General features: G+C 36.7%; 1 protein-coding gene across 2 annotated transcripts in view; it reads right to left on the reverse strand.

Moving 5' to 3' along the window:
- The window catches only part of Nkain2 (sodium/potassium transporting ATPase interacting 2), a 954,384-nt gene continuing 931,107 nt past the window's right edge, over nt 1–23,277 (reverse strand). Inside the window, exons 6-8 of one of the 2 annotated variants that reach the window (XM_078019252.1) lie at nt 6,682–6,763; nt 5,958–6,046; nt 1–2,421 (exon numbers count right to left, since the gene is read on the reverse strand). In XM_078019252.1, coding sequence (XP_077875378.1) covers nt 6,022–6,046; nt 6,682–6,763 — 107 coding nt within the window. In that variant the 3' untranslated portion in view covers nt 1–2,421; nt 5,958–6,021. The remainder of the gene's footprint in view (nt 2,422–5,957; nt 6,047–6,681; nt 6,764–23,277) is intronic. The other variant, XM_078019253.1, reaches the window with a different exon arrangement.

Genomic DNA, 23,277 nt, shown 5'->3' on the forward strand with positions numbered 1-23,277 from the left:
TTAATTGTTTTTCCATTTATTTTTAAAATGCAAATTACACTAGTAAGTCAAAAAAATCACTCTGTTAAAAATACATTCAGAATTAACAAATGAAAAAAAAAAGACACATCAGGATTGTAACTCTTGCCTTCAGAATATTAGGTTTATAACAAAAGCTCAGCCTAGAAAAATAGCATTCTTCACCGGATTTTTGAGGAGGATACAGCTGTACAACTTAGATGTTTTCCCAGATAGAATCACACCACTGTGCTTACTGCTCCTAAAAAAGGCCTGTCCACTGATTACTTTTTAGTAGTCAACAACTGTTTTTGAAAATTTTGGTGGTGGCGATAGTAGTGATTTGGTGGTAAGCTGGCTGTAACTTAAAACGGGAATATGAGGGCTCATTGTCTGTATCCATATACATGTACTATAAGGTTGAATCTCTTCACAGCATGAATGTACAGTGAAACCTCATTTTAATAGTTACATCAATAGTCACATTAGAATAGTTTCTGGCATGTATAGTATGTATATTTTAGGAGTCAAAAGACAGTACATTGGTAAATATTTTTCTTGTACATTAAACATGCATGTCACTATAAAAGCATCATATGAGGTTTCACTGACATGTTTGCAATTGTATATTTTATACATGTACGTATGGACAAACATATGCAAGCCACTGAGAAAAATCCAAGCACATGTGCTGGAATGTATGTTTGTGGTTTATGTTCCAATGGTAAACTTTTGTTCCTTTATTATTTTCAAATGTATATGCCTGTGTACATTACAAACATTCATGCAACACAGTTATGGGACCATTTTTATCTGAATGAGCTAAGGTCCAAAGGAGGTTTACCCAATAACTGAAACTTCATAAAAATCAAAGAGAAAAGTTGCTCCATGACAATTTATAAATTTCCCAGTCTGGATTTCACCGTAATTAAAGATGGTGTTCGTTCAACAAAATTTGATTTTAATGTCTCAAGTGGATCCGAGAAAATCATGACTCATCTGAGTTACTGATAAGCCTGAGCTAATTATGTTTTCCACTAATGAAAACCAAATAATGCTTGATAATATAAAACAAAATTTCCTAGGAGTTCAGAATATTCCATAGACACATTGACCTACTATTAAGTTTCCAAAGGCATCTTGTTTGCCAACTACGTAACAGCACAGTTTTTCTGCCACGATAATACAGGAGGATTGAAATACACTCTAACACACAACAGATCCCCCAAATACCACAAAGAGATCTCAAATATTTCACCAAGGTAACTATTGTTCCCCCCCCACCCACCCAAAAAATAATCTTGTATGCCGAAGTTAGAAAAGAAAGTTCACCTACATCGGGTCTTCCGTTTGAATTAGATATAAAAGAGTAAACATAGCTAATACATAGTCAGTTGGCCTCGGTTGATAGAAATCCACAGCTGTTTTCTGTGTTAGTAAAAGACATTTGTAGATACTTATAAAAGCACCTAGAGTGCAATAAATAAAATCAGTGAGTTAAGCCATTTTTGCTTTCTGCTCCCAATAGATTAATGAGTTAGTAGATTAATAAATTTTACTTTGTCCCACCCCCAACCCCATCAGAAGACCATACCTAATAATTATAAAGATGACTATTATTGTTGTTGTTATTGGTACTTGTCTCTTTTTGGCCATCAGGGAGGCTCAACGTTACATAATGCACTTTGCTGACAGCTGGCAGTTTTCTTACACAGACACACTGGAGCTGCTGAGTTATTCAGTCTTGTTTCTCGACATGAAACACACAGACTCGAACTCATTCGGAATGAATAGCAGTGTGTTAGCCTAAAGGAATTGACTCAGGGATGTCTGCACTGAGATTCTCGGGCACACAACGCAGGTGGGTTAAGGCAAGTATGTACGGTACAGCCTTTAGGGCAAACGACCTGCCATTTCAAACTTCGGTTACAAGGTCATCGTGGCATGTTTTTGTTTGTCTTTTTTGCAATTACATTGCCTAAGTAGCTGTGGTGCTATCAAGATGTATGGAGTGCAGAAAAGGGGGCTCTCAAACTAATGTGCCCCATGACTTCGCAGCTCACAGAGGTTGACTGGCTGGGCTGCCGAGGAGTTAGTAATGGCCAGCAGGGGGCACCAACGCGTCTCCTTTTGAACTTTAAAGGCCTGGGAGAAAGGAGCCTGCTTTCAGGAAATCCAGGATGGGCGTGTCCTGCATATTTGTCTGTTTCATTTAGAAAGGAGGTCAAGTGGAATTGGTTTGTGCGTGGTTGTGTGTGGTGTGTGTGTGTGTGTGTGTGTGTGTGTGTGTGTGTCCTGTTAATATGTATATATATTTAAATTCATCTGCTTCTTGCTCTTCATCAAATGCAGGAGGCCATTGCGAAACAAGTTCTTTGAGAGGTCCATGGGCTGACAAACTGAAGTCATCTGTATTATTTTGACCTGAGAGAGAGAAAAGATGTTTTTAATCAAAGGGGAGAGTGCTAGGTGCCTGTCCCTTACCACCTTTTCTCACCTCTCCAAGCACAAGTGCAAACAAAAAAGAAGGAAAGAAAAGAGAAGAAGCCCCAATTGGGTTTTAGCTAGATAAATTTCTTCTCCTTTTCTTTTTCCTTAGTGCAACTGCCTGGATAGAGAGACCCACTTGTGGTCATTCAAAAATCTATTTCTGGGGACGAATGAAATGAAGATGTATTACTGTACAATTGTGCTGCCCAATATAATGCACTGTTTTCACATGCTGCCTAATACTCCACAGGATTATCTCACTGGGCGGGAGCAGGATCAGATCTATGCTTGCTACTGTGGCAGTCCATGCAGTTACATTGCTAGAAAATTGATCTGTGGACATGGAAATTCTTTTTGCTGTAATTTCATAGTTACCAGTTGGTTTCAAAGAGGTTTATCAAAGTGTAAGAGAAAACATAAAACCTTTCCTTTTAGATGGATTATAGATAATCTGAAAAATTGCAAAGCAAGAACATTCACAAAACCTAACTAAAAATAACAAGGACTGTGCATTCATTGGCTATGGGCACTGAAACAGGGCTGTGACCGGCAGGCAGTATTGGCAGTGACTTCACAGCTTTGTCCAGGGTCCTGGCCACAGAAGGTTTGTGGGGTAGAATGAAAATCCCACAGCTAAAACTTCACATTATTTTTTAGCATTTGCTTTCTTTCAAAAGGACAGCTTTTATTTCCAGTTGCTCTATAATATTGTTAGGGTGCACGAACTGGCCCATGATGTTAAATTACTCTTACTTTACAAGACATATTTATGGCAAGTTGACAGGAGAAGGCACACTCCAAATGACAAAGACAGAGGAGATGCTCAGGTCTCTGCCTCTCAGCAGGGAACAAGGTTTGTAGGTGAATCAGTTTTGATTTTTCACAGTATTTGAATAGGCAGTTGCTCTCAGATGAATGGTTTTGAGGGTTACAAAGTTTAAAAGGCCCTTCATTCAACATAACATAGTGTAAAATCAAAAGGGAATAGAGGGAATGTACAGAAAGGGGAAGGTGCAGACTTTTATGGAAATAGGGCCGTTAAGTCAGTGTAAGCTACACCAACAAGAAAATAAAATCAGGGAATGTAACATGAAGTCGAATTCACAGCCCACCTTAAAATTTGTTGAGGACTGAATTAAGGGGATAGGAAAAGAGGTTGATAATCCTGGCTGTACCACCAACAAGTTGTGTGACGGTTGTTTTCCTTTCTCTTGATCAGTTTCCTCATCTATAAAATAAAATCTTTGTATTCTAGGATCCACGGTTTCCTATGGGATGCTTTGTGGAAGAGGTGATAGTAGGATTTTGACTTTAATATTTTATGTACCTTAAGTATTCCTGACTTCTTAAATTTGAATTCCATTAAACATGTAAATTAGTTCCTAAGCAACAAAATTTGAAGGGTCTCATATAATTTTACTATTCATGGGCAGTATTTTTATTACTTCCACTTGGCTTTTAAACTATTTTATTTAACAAAATCATGAGAAGTTTTGTCTTCAAGGAATTTAATCATTGACAAAGATATTCATTTTTATAAAGTCCCTGTTTAAATATCAACATTAGAATTATAAATGCCTGGTTTGAAACAATATGCTGATTATGTATAATTAGCATTATATATAATTAGCCTTCTCATGTTATTACTATAGATAGCTTAAAGTTAGATGAGTGGTTACATCTAATTTATTATGGCTTGGTGATCTTTACTGATCATTTATATTGACCAACACAATGCAATGTTATATAATATAGTCAATATCAAGTAATGCATGCCTTGTAGATATTTGATCTACTCTTTTAAGTTCAAATATACTGTTATTTGTTACATGAGCTAATATTATATGTCATATGTCATATACAGAGGATATCCTTTGGGAAATGAGATATCTGATTTGACAAGGCTTTTTATGATGATGTTGGTTGACATAAGAATTATTTTCACTGTTAATAAATACTGTTTATTAAGCACTTACTATGAGACGTATCCTATGTCTCCTATGTTTTACCTGGATTTTTTCATATAATTTCCAAACAATTAAATGAAGTACATGTGTTGTCATTTCTATTTTTCAGGTGAGGAAACTTAGGCTTGGTGAGATTAAAGTTTTTCAAACAAAGTTATACGATCAAGGTTATAATGAATTTAATCTCAGGCAGTATACTACTCCTAATTGCTTTGCCCTTTTAAAATAGCACACCTTACAGATGTTTACTCTAAAATATTGAGAAGAATGGCAAAGAATTCAAAAGATGTATAATTTTGTAATTTTGTTCTTGGAATTTCATGGAGGGGTACTTTACCATGGGGCAACATCCCTAGTCCATTTTATTTTTTATTTTGAGACAGGGTCTCTCTAAGATTTCAAGGCTGGCCTTGAATTTACAGTACTCTTGTTTCAGCCTTTCAAGTTTCTGGGATCACAGGTATACACAACCTCACCTGGCCTAATTTTATTTTTTGTTGTAGCTATCAGATTTTTCTGAGAGGTTTGGGTAGATACAGTATAAAGAGTATATTGCAAAAAAATAAAAAAGAGAGTATTAGAGGAAAATAATGTTAAGAAATATTTTATATAGAAAGTATATTTTAAAATAAAATTTAAAGACAGCGAGGTTTCAAAGAACAAAATTTGGGAAAAATATAATATCTGGTGTCAAAAGAACAGCAGGACAATTGGAAATAACTGTGTCCTTTTTTTGGAGAAGGCAAGAGTTGAATTTGGTTGGGAAAAAATGACTTGAAGGAAGATACCAGTCTATTTATGAATTCACTGGATTCAAAGCATAAGGAGGCTAGGCCAGTTTTCATTCACCATTACATTTACCCTACCAACTCCCAGCATCATCTGCAGGTGGTTGGGACTCAGACATTATTAGCACTTGAAGAGAAGATATTTAAATAAAATATTGAGGCCAGGTCAGGTTAGACTTGCAGGCTATGGCAAGAAGTTTGGATTCTGTTCAGGAGGTAACAGGGAGTAACTGATGGCTTTTGGGCAGAGAGGTGAAATTCTCAGAATAGTACTTTGGGAAGATTAATTTGGCAGCCATGTGGAGGATGGGATGGAGGTTCTGAAATAAGGAAGAAGCTGGAGTTAGGGCAGTGGTGGTGGGCATGTAAAGAAAGGCTTAGAGACGCAATGCTTTGAATGACATATAGTATCCTCTAACTTCTGAATCAATAAAGTCTCTTCTATAAGTGATGATAGCAAATGCTTGCAGAGAGCTACCAGGACACAAATAAAAAAAGGCAGGCACAATGCATGGATCATTCTCTTTTTAAAGAGAAGCTTAAAAGGATTGTCTACAGATTAATCTCTTTGGAGGAGAAATACCCCCCAAATCCATTGATTATCCTATACACTAAAGATATTAAAAGGTAAATGATTTAATGGTGGAGGACAAGGACAACAAACACATATCTTCAAAGAGAGAAGTTCACATTTTAAAATGAATTGGAATCTTACTTTCTATTTTGATCTTCGCTTGCAATTCAGCATATCACTTGATGCTGATATATAGAATTTGTTATCAGTTGTTATCCAAGGGAATTTGCCTAAACACAGATATAAAAATCAGGCTCTGATTATATGTCTGCTCTCTTGAGTGCTAGAGTTCAGGGTTTGATAAGTTTCAGTGTTATTGTCCTAGTTTCATTTGCACTTTCACATTAGAAAAATGATAGAGAAGGAGCATTGCTCTGTTTTTAAAATTTCCTTTTGAATACTATGTATAACCATGGTGAATTATAATTAAGCATTTAAATGAGAACTCTTTGGAGAGTAATATGGAAAGCTGATAATTATACCAGGACAACCAACGTAAACTGGGACTAACCTGGGAAAAGCAGAAAATATGGTTTATATATAGTTTTTATACAATAGTGTACAATGTTATATCATTTTCAGAATATATAACTTTGTGGTAATTCAATTCTTGGAATATAATATACAAGATTTTGAGTCATGTAGGCGATATTTATGTAGGACTAATGGCAGAGATGGCATTTCTGTTAAGGTAAATTTAAAAAAAATTATAAATAAAGTATCAGAATTATTCCATTCAAAACAATATTAATAGTGAAAATATATAACTGAAGAAGAGCTTCATGCCATCTGCTTTGTGCCATGATACATTTTCTTGACCATTTTTTGGTATCCCAGAAAAATACCTCCAAAGCAAGGTACTTACATGTACATAGGCTGAAGTTGTAAGTGAGACGTCTTCTGGGGCCCTTGGTAGCCATAAGAGTCAAAGCCACCTATGAAATCAACTGAAAAGGAACAATTTTCTTCATTAGTTAATTTCATAGAAGAACCCACTCCTGGTTAAGGTTCACACAGATTATAACATAAGACTTTTAATAATCTGTTAAACTAAAAATAATTGTGGACAAAAAGTAAAAAAAAAAAAAAAATTCTTCAAGGTAGTCATTTCCACTCCTCGAATGGTGTGAAATGCAATTATTGTCTTATAAGACTGTATTCACTTGGGAGAAGAAATTATGAACTTTTTTTCCAGCAATTTTAAAATGCCATATGCCTTTTTGGCTAATATGGAGATTTTATGTATTATGTTATAAATGTTATGTCATAAAAATAATGATTGCCCAAGGGCATGTATCTATCATTAGTTGCACACGAGCAATAATATGTACTCTGATTGTGGAGTACAAGGTGCTGTGGTGGAATCCATGGAAGTTAATTCACACGGATTTCCCTGCCATCATGTGCTTTACAATGTGAAACAATAAGAGTGAAGTATTCAAAGGCCATACAGACCCAGATATTTAAGATACAATGAGATATAACCAGAGTTACTGTGGGACATGATGTTTTACAAAATGGCTGCAACAGTATCTCCTATCCCACATGTTTTCACAGCCTGATCTTTAAACCCATCCCATCCAGTGGTTGGAGCTTGTGGTCCTTTCCTCTTGAACATGGGCACACCTTTGTGGTCATTTGAAAATAGTAGAAATGATACTATGTGACTTCCAGTGGCAGATCATAAAGGTGTCATACACTCCTCTCGCTCTTTTGGGCAACACAGCCACCATTGCATGAGGAAAGGCAAACTAGCCCACATGGACAGAGCAATGCAGAACCATCGATAGGTGCTGAAGCCGACAGGCTAGTGAGGTTCCAACCTATAGCCAGCATCAACATCCGGACATAGGAGAGAAAATGCCTCTAAGTGATTCCAGACCCCAAATGTTGAGTCAGTTCTGTTTTGAAGTCTTCCCAGCTCAGGTTCCTGACATCAGCGAAGAGACATAATCCATTCCTCTGGGCCTGAGTTATTAACATACAGAATCTATGAGCATAATAAATGATTGTCTTATACCTCAAAGTTTTGACAGAAATGGTAATGGAGACAGTAAGTAGTAACAGTGACATGAAAAAGTTTATAATTTTTTCATTTTTATTTCTGTATATAGAGGTTGTGTGTGAAGATAAAAGGCAAAACAACAGGATGCTGATGAGCTAGATTACAGGAAAGAAAGGCACAGGGAAATAGAGGTTGAATTAGGATGCACTAAGACACCTCGACTTTTTCTAGTATTGTATCCTATTGGCTTACTTTGTCTAGTTTGTGTTCTCTTGTCAATATTCCAGGGTGCTCCATATGGAAACTAAAGCAAGGGGCAATGTAACATAAAGTCTGTGATATCTGTGCTTTGAGGAAGCCTTTTCCCATTTAAAAAAAAAGATCATATTTTTTAGAGCATTTTAGGTTAATTTAATTTGTGCTTTTGCAAAATTTAGCAAAAATACAGAGATTCCTCAAGGCCCTGCCTTATATATGCATGGCCTCTGTCACTATCAACATCTCTATCAGAGATGGAGTTACAAGTGATGAATCTATGTTGACACATGATTATCACCCCAAGCCCATCGTTGACATTGGTCTTCACTCTTGGTGTTGCAAATTCTATTGGTTTTGGCAAGTGTGTGGCATGTATCCACTGTTATACTATCAAAATAGACTTCCTGCCTTAAAAATACTCTGTGTTGGGGCTGGGGATGTGGCTCAAGCGGTAGCATGCTTGCCTGGCATGCGTGCGGCCCCGGGTTCGATCCTCAGCACCACATACAAAGATGTTCTCTCTGCCAAGAACTAAAAAAATTAAAAATTCTCTCTCTCTCTCTCTTTAAAAAGAAAAAAAAGAAAAAAAATACTCTGTGTTCTATCTAACCATGTCTCCCTCCCCATCATCCTTTGGTAATCACTATTTTTCACTGTCTCCATAATTTTATCTATCACAAGTGTCATAGAGTTGAAATCATATATATATATATATATATATATATATATATATATATATATATCACATGATAATATACATTTAAGTTTCCTCTAAGTTTTTTATTTATTTCTATATTTTTTTGGTACTGGTGATTGAACCCAGAGGTGTTTTTTTTTTTTTTTTAACCACTGAGCCATATCCCTAGCCTTTTTTTTTTTTTTTTAACGTTTGAGACAGAGTCTCTCAAAGTTGCTGAGGGCCTCACTAAGTTGCTGAGACTGACCTCAAACTTGGAATTCTCTTGCCTCAGCCTCCTGAGTTGTTGGGATTATAGGCATGAGCCACTGTACCTTGCTACTTCATGTCTTTTAGTGACATGTAGTTGGTTTCTTTTAATCATGAGAAATACTTTTTTAAAAAATTTATTCTGATTTGTTATACACAATGGCAGAATGCAATTCATTTCATATTACACATACAGAGCCCAATTTTTCAAGACGCTGATTGTATACAAAGTATTTTCACACCATTATTGTCGTATACATGTACTTAGGGTAATGATATTTAACTCATTCCACCATCATTCCTACCCCCTTGTCCCCTCTTTTCCCTCTTCCCTTTGTTCTATCTGAAGTTCCTCCATTCATCCCTTGACCGCCCCCCCCCAATTGCCATTATGCATCTGCATATCAAAGAAAACATTTGGCCTTTGTTTTTCTGGGGTTGGCTTGCTTCACTTAGCATTATATTCTCCAACTTCATCCATTTACCTGCAAATGCATGATTTTACTCTCCTTTAGTGCCGAGTAATGTTCCATTGTGTATATATACCAAACTTTCTCTATCCATTCATCTACTGAAGGACATCTGGGTTGGTTCCATAATTTAGCTATGGTGAATTATGCTGCTATAAACATTGATGTGGCTGTGTCCCTGTAGTATGCTGTTTTTAAGTCCTTTGGGTATAAACCGAAGAGTGGGATAGCTGGGTCAAATGGAGGTTCCATTCCCAGTTTTCCAAGGAATTTCCATACTGCTTTCCAGATTATCTGCACCAATTTGCAGTCCTACCACTCCAGTCAGAGTGGAAGCTATTAAGAATACAAGCAACATTAAGTGTTGTCGAGGAAGTGGTGAGAAACACTTTTTGTGAGGTAGATAGCCTCTTTTTCCTTATCAGAAGTGGAGAGATCCTGATATTAGGAGGACATGAGTTTAAGTACTATTTGGTCTACCTGATGGTTGTGTTATCTTAGGCAGGTTATAAATTCTAAATTGGTGACAGCTTTGGAACTTTACCATGTATTTAATTTTATAGAAGAAAAATTTTAAAAGTGAATTTCTAATGTTTTCTACATTGTTCGCATTTGTATTTTAGCTTATATAGGCATGAAGAGCTGTACAATAATTAAATGGCAACACTATTGACAGTTTGTACTTTGAGAAATTTTTTTTTTTAAGACTAGTGCTTTAGTGCATGAATTCCCATTTTTAGGGTGAGCTCTTGCCAAACAACGGACTTCATTATGAACAAGTTTCCTGAGAATTATTCACAGGGTTAAAGCTTCATGACTTTGGTGCTAGAAAATAGAGTGGGCCACAGTAGATGGAGGACAGAAATAAGAAATAAGGTCTCAATGAAACTGAGATCCAGATTTATTGTGTTATTGTTACTGTTGTTGTTTTGAGATATTTCATTAGCTTGTTCCCAGAGACTGCAGATAAGCCAGACGGTGATTATGAACCAAAGATTTTGGAGTACACCTAGGGATGGAGTACCTGAGGAAATAAGATAAATCTTCAAGTTTAAAAGATGGAAGTAGGACCAAAAGTGGGGACTAAAGTTGAGTAAGACACAATGCAGACCTCCCTAAGACACAGGGGGAGGCCAGGAAGGACTTAGGGTGTGTCCTGAACATGAATATCCTGAACACTAGTAGTGCCTAAACTTTAATGTAGTTTGAATCCTCTGGGGCTTGCTCTTTATTTGCCATGATCTGTATGTTGGGAATGTGGGTAGAACTGGCTCATAGCTACCCAGTTGGGGAGGAGAACACAAACTCCAAAGGAAGGAGCCCAATTTTCCAGATTCTTCTGAGTGTTCAGTTGGACTGGATCATGGAAAATGTTCCAACAGTCAGAGATCCACGATGAAGATGAGAAAAAGAAGAGGCTCTGAATATAACCAGGGTGATTTTCACTATTTAACCCTGGAGGGGACATTCAAATTTAAGCCAGTAGCACAGGGCATATTTTCTATAGTTTACATGAAATACATGCCAGAGTTCACAGCCTAGGAAATTGTGCATGACCAATTTCCATGTGCATTTGGTTCTCAGTAATTATTTGGATGTCTTTCTAAGTGACTTTAGGGAGGAATAGAAATCAGCTGTAACCAGTTGACCACCATTAAGACCAAAGTGAATCAGCTAGGTAAACCTGATCTCTGAACCCTTTTACAAAGGGTCTTTCAGTGCCTTATGGAATGCTTTAGGATGCCACATGGGTGGTGAGCAGAGGTGGATGAAATGGCCTTATTACTCTCAAAAAATTGAAATACTGGGGTTGGCTTACGTTTTAAAGATATCTTTAATATCACTTTGATCTGTTCTCAATTTATTTTAAATGTTTCTTCAGGCTTTATAGGAGCTACTGCTTACTGTAAAATTTTTCTGAACAATAAGGATTATGAAACAGCTGATAGATCCTTCTCCAGGTAATTATGAAAAGAGTTACATGTGGGGTCATAGCCCACCTCTGCATTATTTTGAAAAAGAGTATCTTTTATCAATAAAGATCTCTTTAATTTCTGAAAATAAAAATAAAATACATTCCCAACAATTGTGAAGTGTTTAATAGTGCCTAAAGCTCTTTCAAGAGATATCATTTATCTTTACAATATTACTGTCAGGTGGGTAGGAATAATTATCTTCATTTTACAAATGAATACAGGTTTATTGCTAGAGGTAGTAAACAGCAGCGGACAGGACTAGAAGTCAGGTATTTTCTTTCCTTCCAAGTATATTCTGCTTTCACTCTTGCCATTCTAGTAAATTCCTGGAACGTTTTCAAAGATGATCAAAGGTTTCAAGTCACGCATTGGATTAAATCTAAAATCTTTAGAATTTTATTTTCTTTCCACATTATTTGCCAAAAGTTTTGAGTATTTCTTTTGTGTTCTCTACAGATTATAGGGTCTTCTTTTATTATTTATTCTCCAGCATCATTATTTGTGTTCCTGGAAATTTTTGCTCTTTTTGTCTCCTCCTTATCTCCAATCTAATATTCTAGAAATATTGTGATATGAACAGTGACTGGCCCAGTTGCCACTGGGGTGTATCCACCAGTGACAGTTACCAATGACGTGTTGTGAGTTCTGCAGTATGTCTCGAAAGGCGATGAGGCAGGTGCAACTAAAGGCTTAGTTCATTGGCTTTTGTCTAATAAATGATGCAAGCCACCACATAAGCACTCAAGTAGTCCTTCCTTCTGAAAATTGTTTGTTTATTATCAGCACCATCTTGCATCACTCTTATTACAGTGAGGTTTTTGCAAAGTAATAAGGGATGTTTTCTTTATTTCAATGTGTCATATTGTCTGTTTTACACTTCAATGCTCAATAGAAAATGTGAAAGGGGAGTTGCTGAAGTCCTGAGTTAGAATTAGGAGGATGAGAAAGGAAAGATGTCAATGAATGCAAAATAAATAGACAACGAGGTAGAACACATGAAACATATAGTGTTTGAACATGAAGAAGGGGAGGGGAAGGAAAGAGTCAAGGTTGATTCTCAGAAGGTTTTTTTGTTAGGGTAATGTTGCCTCTTTCAACAGAACAAAAAAGAATGTCAGGAAGAAGCTGGTGTCTGGCTTCCTTTTGGAAATGCAATTTTTAAGTTATAAGTGGCACCCAATTGGCAAAGTCCAGGAAAAGGGAAAAAATAAATGTAATTGGTGCAAGGTGAATTGGGGACTTGCTGAGATTTTAGAGATGAATTTCTGTTTTCTCACTTAGCTTTATTTGCTTCATTGCAACCTATCTCTACCTGACATATTATAAATCTATTTGTTTGTCGATTGCCTCTGCCACTATGATGTAAGCTGCACGTGATTTACTGTTCTTTGTTGTTTATTGTTTACGACAATAGCCTGGGAACTCAGAACAATATTTGGCTCATGGATGACACTCAATTCATATTTACTGAATGAACTCCATAGACCCTTTATGCTGCAAAGGAAAATAAGGCACTTGATCAGTGCATGGAAGATGCTAGCAAAATTTCCAGATGAAATTGGATTGAGTGTTTTTATCCTTTCTTCCCCAAGGTCTTGAATGATGTAAGAAAAGCGAAAATATTTTATAGAAGATTTGGAGTGTTAGTTGTCAGTTAAGTGCTTTGAGAATCTTTTTGGATATCAATGGTAAGAAGCCACCTCTGCAACTTTTGTGGTCAAGGACGGTGGAAGAAAAGAGGCTAGGATGTGCTTTAGCATTAACATGGCTAGGTTGAGAGGGTCATTCATTAATGAATGCCATACAGCATCACAAATGTTAATCATTGGTAGGAAATACATGATTCTCTTTCTGGATAGTTTGTGGCATCCTAAGCAGAGACTCACAACTAGGCAGAGAGTGACAAGGTAATAGAGCTTGCATTTGTTCAATCATTGCCTCATTGGAGGAGTTTATCTTTGACCCTTCAAAGACAACTCAGGATTTTTAAAAAATAGCTTTTTTGAGTTGTAGTTGGTATACAAAATCCACACATACTTTATATATACAGTTTGAGGAGTTTGGTATTTGCATACCTATGAAGCCATCACCACAATCAAGGTATCAGACATATCAATCATTTACAAAAGACAACTCAGGAATGTTATCATTTTCTTTGCAAGTGTGGCTACAGGGTTTTCTCTCAGCCTTAGTTTTCCTATCTGCAATCTGGGTATGTTCATATCTACTGACCTATGGAGGCACAGGGAAATCCAATTATTTTAAATTAGTAAAATGCCATATCAGTTAAATTGCTACAACTTAATCATGTTAGTAATCGTAGAATTCAGAAATAATAGAATAAGAGAAAAATGTTTCATGAATAAATATTCTTTAATAAAATATATTCCCTGTGGGGAATCTCTGTTTTATTTAAACCTTTAAATCATGAACACAGAATTCAGCAAACCTAAAGCTGCCTTTTAAAATACATGTTGGCAGGGAGGTATTGTAATATAAAATGGTCCCTTGGTTATTAATGACAAAGCCACTAGTCAACACTCTTTTAGAGACAGGGCTGAAAAAAACCACGAGGGAAAAATTGAAAAGGCAGTTCACAGAAAACTAAGCCTAAATATTTAGAAGAACTCATTGAAGGACGTTAAAGAATTTGTGTGGGCCTATGAAAATAGAGTGTCTATCCATTACCTCTGCAGGTATGAATTTTAATGGTACTTACTCAACTTGCACAAAAGGAATTTAAAATACAACTAACCGTAGGCCAAATGGAAAAAAATAGCCTTCTTCCCACACAGACGTGGTGGCAGCAGTTAAAGCTGACTGGGTGAGCTTGGAGTTTTCAGTCTGGACTAAAATCTCCCACTGGAGAGTGAGTTCTCCCTTCCCCCACCATTAGGAAAACACAGTCCTTTGTAGGAGCACTTAATCTTGTAGTTGTCTGAAAGATCACTAAAGTGTGAGGCTACTAAGGGTTTCTAGCAGATAAAGTACACGTTGAATGAAATGAGTCTGATTAGCTAAATCTGGCAGAAGCTTCACTTCCTAACCGTCTTGTCAGATATGTTTTTCAAGGTCTTAGGATCTTATTTTCCATGTTTCCCTCTTAGTTGTCTCAGAATCAGATCCTTATTATTGTAAACTTGGTAATACATATGCACATGTTGAAAAAAATGAAGGCCCAAAGCAGTGCCAAGGTGTCATAGTAAATAAAATATTTATTTAGTTAAAATATCTTTGAAAAAACGCTTCAAGCTTTTAGTTCCAAAGACCTAGTAAAAAGGAAATATAATTTCCACCAGAAAAAAAAAAAAAAGATTTTGTCAGGTTGTTCTTGTCTCTGCCAATTCTCAGGAAAAGCAATACCTAGGGATTGTAAGAAATACACGAGAGTTTTTTGTTGAGGACAGAATCTTGATATTAGATTGTCTTCTAATAATAGAATGCTATCATTGGATATATCACAGGGAAGCTATGAGGTAGCAAAAAATTGGAGGCTTTGGAGTCAGTTATCAAGAATATATGTAATAATAAATGTTGGCGAGAACGTGGGGAAAAACTTCACTCATACATTATTGGTGGGACTGCAAATTGGTGAAACCATTATGGAAAGCAGTATGGAGATTCCTCAGAAAACTTGGAATGGAAGCACCATTTGACTCAGCTATCCCCCTCTTTGGTTTAAACCTAAAGGACTTAAAATCAGCATATTACAGTGATACAGCCATCAGTATTTGTAGCAGCTCAACTCACAATAGCTAAGCTATGGAGCCACTAAATGAATAGAGAAAATGTGGTATATATGTACAAAGAAATATCACTCATCTATAAAGAAAAATAAAATTATGTCATTTGCTGGTAAATGGATGGATCTGAAGACTATCATGATAAGTGAAATAAGCCAATCCCCCAAAGCCAAAGGCCGAATGTTCTCTCTGATATATGGATGCTAACACACAATAAGGAGTTGAGAGGGAAGAATAGAAGTTCATTGAATTAGACAAAGAGGAATGAAGGGAAGGGAGGAGGGATGGGAATAGGAAAGACAGTAGAGTGAATCAGACATAACTATGTTCAATGCTCATATATGAATACACAACCAGGGAAATTCCCCATCATGTACAACTGGAAGAATGGAATCCTAATTAGAATAAGTTATACTCCATATATGTATAATAAATCAAATTAAACTCTATTGTCATATGTATATAAAAAGAACTAATAAAAACATATTATGGGGGCTGAAGCTGTGGCTCAGTGGTAGCGCACTTGCCTGGCATGGGTGAGGCACTGAGTTCAATTCTCAGCACCAGGTATAAATAAAATAAAGGTCTAGCAACAACTAAAAAATATTAAAAAAACATTATGTTTAGATTCAGGGTCCCATCTTTTTTGGAAAAAGGATTTACACAAGAGGGTTGGTTGGAATTATGCTTTAAAATGTATATTTAGGTTATTTACTAATGTGATTAGAATTATGTAGTCCAGGAGACTAGATGGAGAAAAAAAATTAAATGAAAGAACTCTGTACTACTAGGAATGTAAGAGAGGAAGCCATCAACAGAAGCTGAGGAGAACTGAGCAGGTCTATGGAGACCCTTTAGACACTACTTAGTTGGTTAACTATATAGTCTGACAAGCAATAAAATACCCCATGTGGCCTAATGTAAAAACAAAAACAAACAAAAAAACAGAAAGATATTTTATACTAAAACCCAAATACATAGAACTGAGTTTCCATATTTCAAATATTTTTTGGAAATCACCTTGCACATTATCAGAGAGGACACAGAGAGGGAGGACCAATCTGGTGTTTGGGTCCTTGAAGCCTAACAAATATATCAGCAAAGGAAGCTGTCCAAAGGAGTAGTTGAGAATAAGGACACTGCATCCTGGATTAGGCAGGCAGAAGGTCAAGTTCAATGGGTGAATTACTTTGCAGGGGAAAATCTTACCTGTTCTTCTCAGATTTGGGCACAGTTTTAAAGAGGCAAAAGAATAATCATCAGTGTAGAGAAGTATTGAGTTCTGGAGGAGAAATTGAAGGAGTTTTTGTTTGATAGCACTGACTTTCTCAGATTTGAGTATTTGGTTTATGGAGGCTGGAAAGGTTAGGAACAGGTCCCATGGAGAGTGTGGCACACTGTGGGCCGAAGAGTAGAAAGCACTGTTAAGTAGGACCAGCGTCCAGCTGGGTGAAGCAAGTACACATTGGCAGTGGGGCATAGTGACTTTCCAGCATTGGGAAACTACCCAGGATGAGAAGTGGAGAAATGGAATCTGAGCCTCCTCAGGCACGGATGTTGAAAAGCCAAGCATGGAGGTAGGGTTATGGGAGTACCACCACTTTTGCCAACCCTGGGGACAGATGAAGGGTAGGAAGATGGGAAGCAGGAGAAAGCCCAGGGTTCTGGTGCAAGGAAGCTCCCAAATAGCGGTGAAGACACCTCTTTCAGGAAGGAGGCAGAAGAATGAAAGGAAAAGATGGGAGTCTACAGCTGGTTGGAGAATTTCAAGAACAGGTGGTCTTAGATAAACCTTCTACCACCATACTGAAGGTAATCCCAGTATATCCTTCCATGATGAAGAACATGAAGCGGGTGGATGAAGTGAGTGGTATGAGGTGGGGTAGAGCTGAGAAGCTGAAGAAATTGTAAAGCAATAGTTGGAAGATTGCATATCCAGATATCTTTGATACTTTCCATAAATGTGGAGAAGCATGCAGAACAGGATGAAGTAACTAAGTCAACTTCACCTTCAATATGTCTGGGCTCACTTTGTGTCACACCACTGGGATGGATTGGATTCTCTGTATTGCTCTACCCTGGTAGAATTGCTTCCAATTATATATGACATGCCTTTCAGACAAAATTGGAGGGAACAGCAGTTATTACAGTTATAGGTGAGCTAGTTAGACAGGACTTGGCATGTCTTCTCAGCTGACATCCAGGATATATTTAGAATGCACAGACCATTTAAATGTAGCAGTTTTAGTTAAGATCATGGACGCATTAACGTATGTATATTTAGGGGAATAAAAAAATAAACATGCATGCTATAATCACTCATTAGAGAAGTATTCCTCACCTTGTAATTTTTGCTGACATTATCTTTTTATCATTTTTTTTCAGCCTCCAGAGTAGAAAAATCACAAAACGCCTGAGCCTAAATTAATCATAATCATCTTAGTAGAACAAGAGTAGCAGTTTCAGGAATGAGAATGTCCTGTGAATACTCTTAGCATTTTATTGATACATGAGCAGATTGAAACTAGATTTGTTATTTTGAACTCATTAAAAACATTTAAAATTGTACTTGTGTGAAATATGGTGTACATCTAGTCAACATGGGCACAAACAGTAAAAACGTAGTTTTCTCTTAAAAAGATGTGCCTAGTTTATTAAAAACCTATATATCTTTCTGACTTGTCCTTCAGTTTTATCTGAAGTGTCACTTCCTCAGGAAGGAATGTCCTTTTCTTCTAAACTACATGAGATTCTCTTGCAGTGCATTCTTATGGTACCCTACTTTCTTTGTCTGCATTTCTGTGGTTTTTTTTTTCATTCCTCTTTCTATTGGAATTGTGTGCTACACCACAGTCATTATTAAGGCAAAGAGTGTATCTATGTGGTTCTCTGCTTCATCCCTGATGACTGCCACAGAGTAGCTGCTCAATAAATATTTGTTGGAAGAATCTATCTGGATATTCAAGCAAAGTACATAGGAAAATATACTAATAATTGGGAGGCTTATAATAATTCAGGCCACTTCTGCCTCTAATGGTTGTTTGACTTTCTGCAAGACAACTCAAGTTTCCTGATCATCAACAAAAAAAGTAAGAGATTGCTAAGATTGTTCATAGATCTATGATTCTGCAAATTCTATATTTCTAGGATTGGTTTACATATCAATGGTAGCAATAAACTGTTTAAAATGAGCATATCTGTAAAAACATAGTGAATGGGGAAAAATCCTGCAAAGGAGTTATTGCCATCTGGCTGTTACTATCATGCATTGATTTTACTATGCAAATTTTCTGGGAGTTGAGCTGCTGAATAGAAGATATGTATACAGTCAGTCCTCCAGATCCAAGAGTTCTACATTCATGGATATTACCAATCATGGAATGAAAACTTGGGGAGAAAAAGTTGTGTCGCTACTGAACATGTAGAGATTTTTCAAAATATTTATTTATTTATGTATCTTTAGTTTTAGGTGGACACATTATTTTGTTTTTATGTGGTGCTGAGGATCGAACCCAGTGCCTCATGCATGCTAGGCGAGCACTCTAGCACTGAGCCCCAATTCCAGCCCCCAAGATTTGTTTTTTTTTTTGTCATTATTTGCTAAATAATATAATACAGCAACTATTTACATAGCATTTACATTTTATTAGGTATTATAAGTATTCTAAAGATTATTTAAAATATACTAGAGGATTGTGTAGGTTATAGGCAAATGCTATGCCATTTTATATAAGGGACTTGAACATCCATAGACTTTGGTAGCCCTGGGGCCAGGGGTGTCCTGAAAGCAATCCTGCATGGATACACATGAATGAGTGCATATGACATTTGGAACCTGAGGCATGACAATTCCCAGTGGGAAAAGAGTAATTGAAAAAAATGTCAGACTGGGAAGGGAGAGTAGGATTTGACAGGGTTGGGGCCCTCAGAAGTACTGTCCCCCATCCAATTTAACTCAGTGATGATGGAGTATGAATGTGGGCCTGGGTGCTTCCCTTTGCAGCCCCACTCTTGGGGATTCCTTTGAAATCAACTTCATTAGTTACAAAGGCAGCAATCCATATCCAATTTTCTTCTTGTGTCAGGATTGTTCATGTATAAACTAGGCTCCTTTGTTGGGAACATTTGCAATTAATCCTATAAACAAACAAACAAACAAATGCAAATTTTACACTGCCTGCCCCAGCCAACCCTGCTGGCTCTGAGGTCTGGCTACCACCTATTATACATAAAAATGAATTGAAATTCCTACTCTGGACCTAACCTAATTTTCATGTGATAATAGGCATGGATTCCCAGAAGTGCTGTATGCCTCTTGATAGTAACATCCTAATTTCCTTTCCTGGTAAATGTTTTAAATAAGATTTTCGCACCAAAGGAAATTAACCTTTAAATTAATCGTAATTATAAAATGCCATCACTGATTTTTGTCTTCAGCCTAATTACTTTCTATTATTTAAACAAATCACACCTCCTGTGAGTTTTAAGTTTGTTTCTCTTTCATTCCCTGCCACACGATGCCAACCAATCATCACAGAGGCCTTTCTGTGTATCCTCTGCTGGAGTGACCTCACTTAAATGTCACACAGGATTGAGGGTTTGCGCTGGCTTGCTGTTGACAAATCTCCCTTTCAGCTCCTGCATGTAAGGCTAAGGTGTTTTCGTTCTGCCTACCTGAGGACAGTATTTGGAGATTGTGTTTCTCTGTCCTCCAGATATTAAGAAGGAGATAGCCAAGCCCAGCTTTCTTTTCTCTTAGATGCCAAATCCCAAACTAAACACACCTGGTGTAATAAAGTGGACACCCACCAACATCATTCATCAAAAGACTGAGGTCATCTTCTCAGCCTGTTTCTTATCTGGAGGGCTTTTAGAGAGCATTCTACTTCCTGGGCTACCTTTGTCTTATTTGCATTTTTTTTTTCTTTGAAGAGGAGATCTTAGTGACTTTATTTTGTGAGCATGTTTATCAACATTATGGTGCTAAAAAAAATATCCCATTTTTCTGTAGCTTGGCTACTTTCTTCCTTGTGTCGTTATCTCTGTGAGTGTAGAGGGAGTTGGTGAGGTGACAAGCACAGAACAGCCACCACGGGTGGGTGGTGTCTGCACAACTGGAAGAAGTGAAATGATCAAAATGGAAGATTTTTCTATCAATCATTCCTGTAAGTGGCACCCCTTCTCTTTCCATCACAGACTCTGGCTTTCTTTTCTATTGAGGCTGATCAAAACGTCGTGAATATTTCGCATCTACAGGATAATTTCAGTTCACCCTGACAGGTATCTTCTGCATAAAATACCTCTTTTATACAGCTCAGTTAAGAGTCCCCCTTTGCTTATCTGAATAGTGTCACCTCGGTACCAGTGCTTTAGAAGCCAAGCCCTGATTATTCTAAATCAACAGAGAATAAGTCAGTTTCTTTTCCTTAATATTTTTGACTTGGAAAGATTAGATTTATTTAAAGATGAACATGGTATGCATGCGTATGTTTATGTGTGTGTTTGTGTGAGTAATATGGTATCATGGAGGAGATATTATGGTATCATGGAGGAGATATTATGAGAAAAGAGAAAAAAGAAATGATTGTTGAAGAACCATCCTCAAATTGAATGGACAAATTTAGACATAGAACTCATGTGTTTTAAGGGACCACAAGAGGGAGCAATTTGATAGAAGGCTGAAAAAGAGACCAGTGCTAGCTAATTTTGGAGACAATATAAAAATGATGTTTCCCTTTAGAGAACACCATTATCACTGATAGGAACTTGCGTGTGATTGGCAGCAGGGATATGCATGTGTAGCCATCTACAGCACATATTTCTCCCTCTTTTCTTCCATTTATTCAGAAAATGAAAAAAAAAAGGTGCTTTGCTCTAATAGGTTGTTCATTTAGTTTAGAATAAGCTGAGATCTAAGGAGAAGTCACATTTTCTTGTCAGTTTCCATACAGTCCAAGAAATGTTTGTGGAGAGCCAAGTGATTAATTCACATGTGGCCCAGAATCTTACTGTGTCTTCCTCCAGGTTGAGATGTGCTCGTTACTGAAGATACAGCAGAGAATGACAGGTGTGGATCCTAATGGCACCTCTAGTACTTATTTATTCTGAGGAGTCAGATGTACTATGGGATGTCAGAAGTTCACAAATAAGCTCAGTGACTTTGGGAAAGTGACTTAATCTTTATGGGTCTATAAAATTAAGGCTTTGAAACAAGAGTAGAAGGCCATAGTTTTCTATCATTTTAAACCCTGAAGAATTCGTAGTTCAAAAGAAATGTTATGCAGAACCAAAGGATATAAAATTAAATGCAGAACTTCAATCCTTGTGATAGGGGAGTGGAAAAGGTGACATCTCCTTGCATTGTGATCCCACTAGGTTTCTGCAGAGAGTAGCTAGAGGTTAGTGGCATTCAAAGTCTGGACCAATATGTGATCTTGTTCAGAGATGAGGAAAGAAAAGGCAAGTTTGAGTTTGATGGGAAACTAGTGGATATGGATGAAACTGTTTCACTCAGTCACCTTGAAATTCCTAAAATAGTTGTTTTAAAGAGATATAAAACAATAACATAAAACAATACATGTTACTCCTTCATTTGGTTGTTTGAGTATAAGACTAGTATGAGACTCAATAAGTGAAATAAACACATTATTTTTACAATCTACCTGTTGACAGGGCCATGAGAATGAAGAGTGATTTATAAATAACCAGAAAGCAAGCTCGGGTTACCAAACAGAATGTAGTAGTCCTAACAGCCTGATAGGAGGAATGACAGGTGATAAATAGGGAGGCAACAAGGAAGGCAGCTAATCAAAACCAGGAGACATACGCTAATGTGTTAACTGAGAATCAGGACTGAACTGGATCACCTTCATTTTCTTTTCTCCCCCTTGTTCTATCTTTATTTTCCGAACTTTCTGCATTAAACCTACATTACTCTGTAACCAGGAAGAAAGGTTATTTTTACAGGGAGGTACAGATCTCCTTGATCTCCTGTTCACCCTTTCCCTAGGCAGTGGTGAGTGACTGTTCAAAGAACAGCATTCAAATTTAGTGATTCTGAAACTGGAAAAATGATCAAAACATACAGAACATAGTTCAATAAGTAGATGTGTTGGCCAGCAGGTTTCAGAAGAAAAATCAGACAAAAGTAACATAAAATTCTTATCCCAAGAGAAGTGAGTAATTTTCTGTGTTTTTTTTTCCCAAATGAGAGATTCTATAAATTGCCTTTGACTTTGATCCCTAGGCCACTTGATTTCAGATAACCCCAAGACAGATTTTCATTTATTTGTGCTTGGTGTGTGGTTACATGTACCTGTCTAATTCTAAGTCTAAACATCCGGAATTCATTTTTTTTTAAAATATTGCTTTGAAAACTATTTCCCGAGTATATATTTTTAAATGAAATTTCATGTCTTTTCCTAGATGATTTCAATAGTTAGTAACATTTGCAAATATGTTGAATCGTTTTTAGAAAAGATAGTGATTACAGTCCCCTCTCAGTAGCTCTAGAACATTGGCTCCAGGACCCTCCTGTGGATGCCAAAATCCATGGATGCTCAAGTCCCTTAGATAAAGTGTGACAGTATTTGTATATAATCTACAATAACCTCCTGTATACTTTGTCATTTCTAGATTACTTATAATATCTAATAAAACGTAAATACTACATAAATGCTTTTTATTCTGTGTTATTTGGGGAATGCAGCATAGATGGAAAAATTTTGCCAAATATTTCTGATCTCTGGTTGGTTGCAACCATGGGTATGGAAGACAGACTGTACTTAGAAAACTGAATTCATTTGCAAGAGGACCAATCTTGAGTTTAACTATTAAGAAAAAATTTGCTAAGGAAACATAACAAAAGTTGAGAAATAATATGACAATGAATTTTTTTCCTTTCATGAATTAGGGACATTTTCCATGGCTGTATGGATTTTTTTTAATTGTTAACAATGCTAACAAAGCATAAAGACAAATTCTCAATTCTGTCACTGAAGTGGATATCCCACTGGTGCACAGAAGAGCTGGGGATGAAGTGAGACAGAAGAATTACATATATG

This window comes from Ictidomys tridecemlineatus, chromosome 8, assembly GCF_052094955.1.
Source record: "Ictidomys tridecemlineatus isolate mIctTri1 chromosome 8, mIctTri1.hap1, whole genome shotgun sequence".
NCBI lineage: Eukaryota > Metazoa > Chordata > Mammalia > Rodentia > Sciuridae > Ictidomys > Ictidomys tridecemlineatus.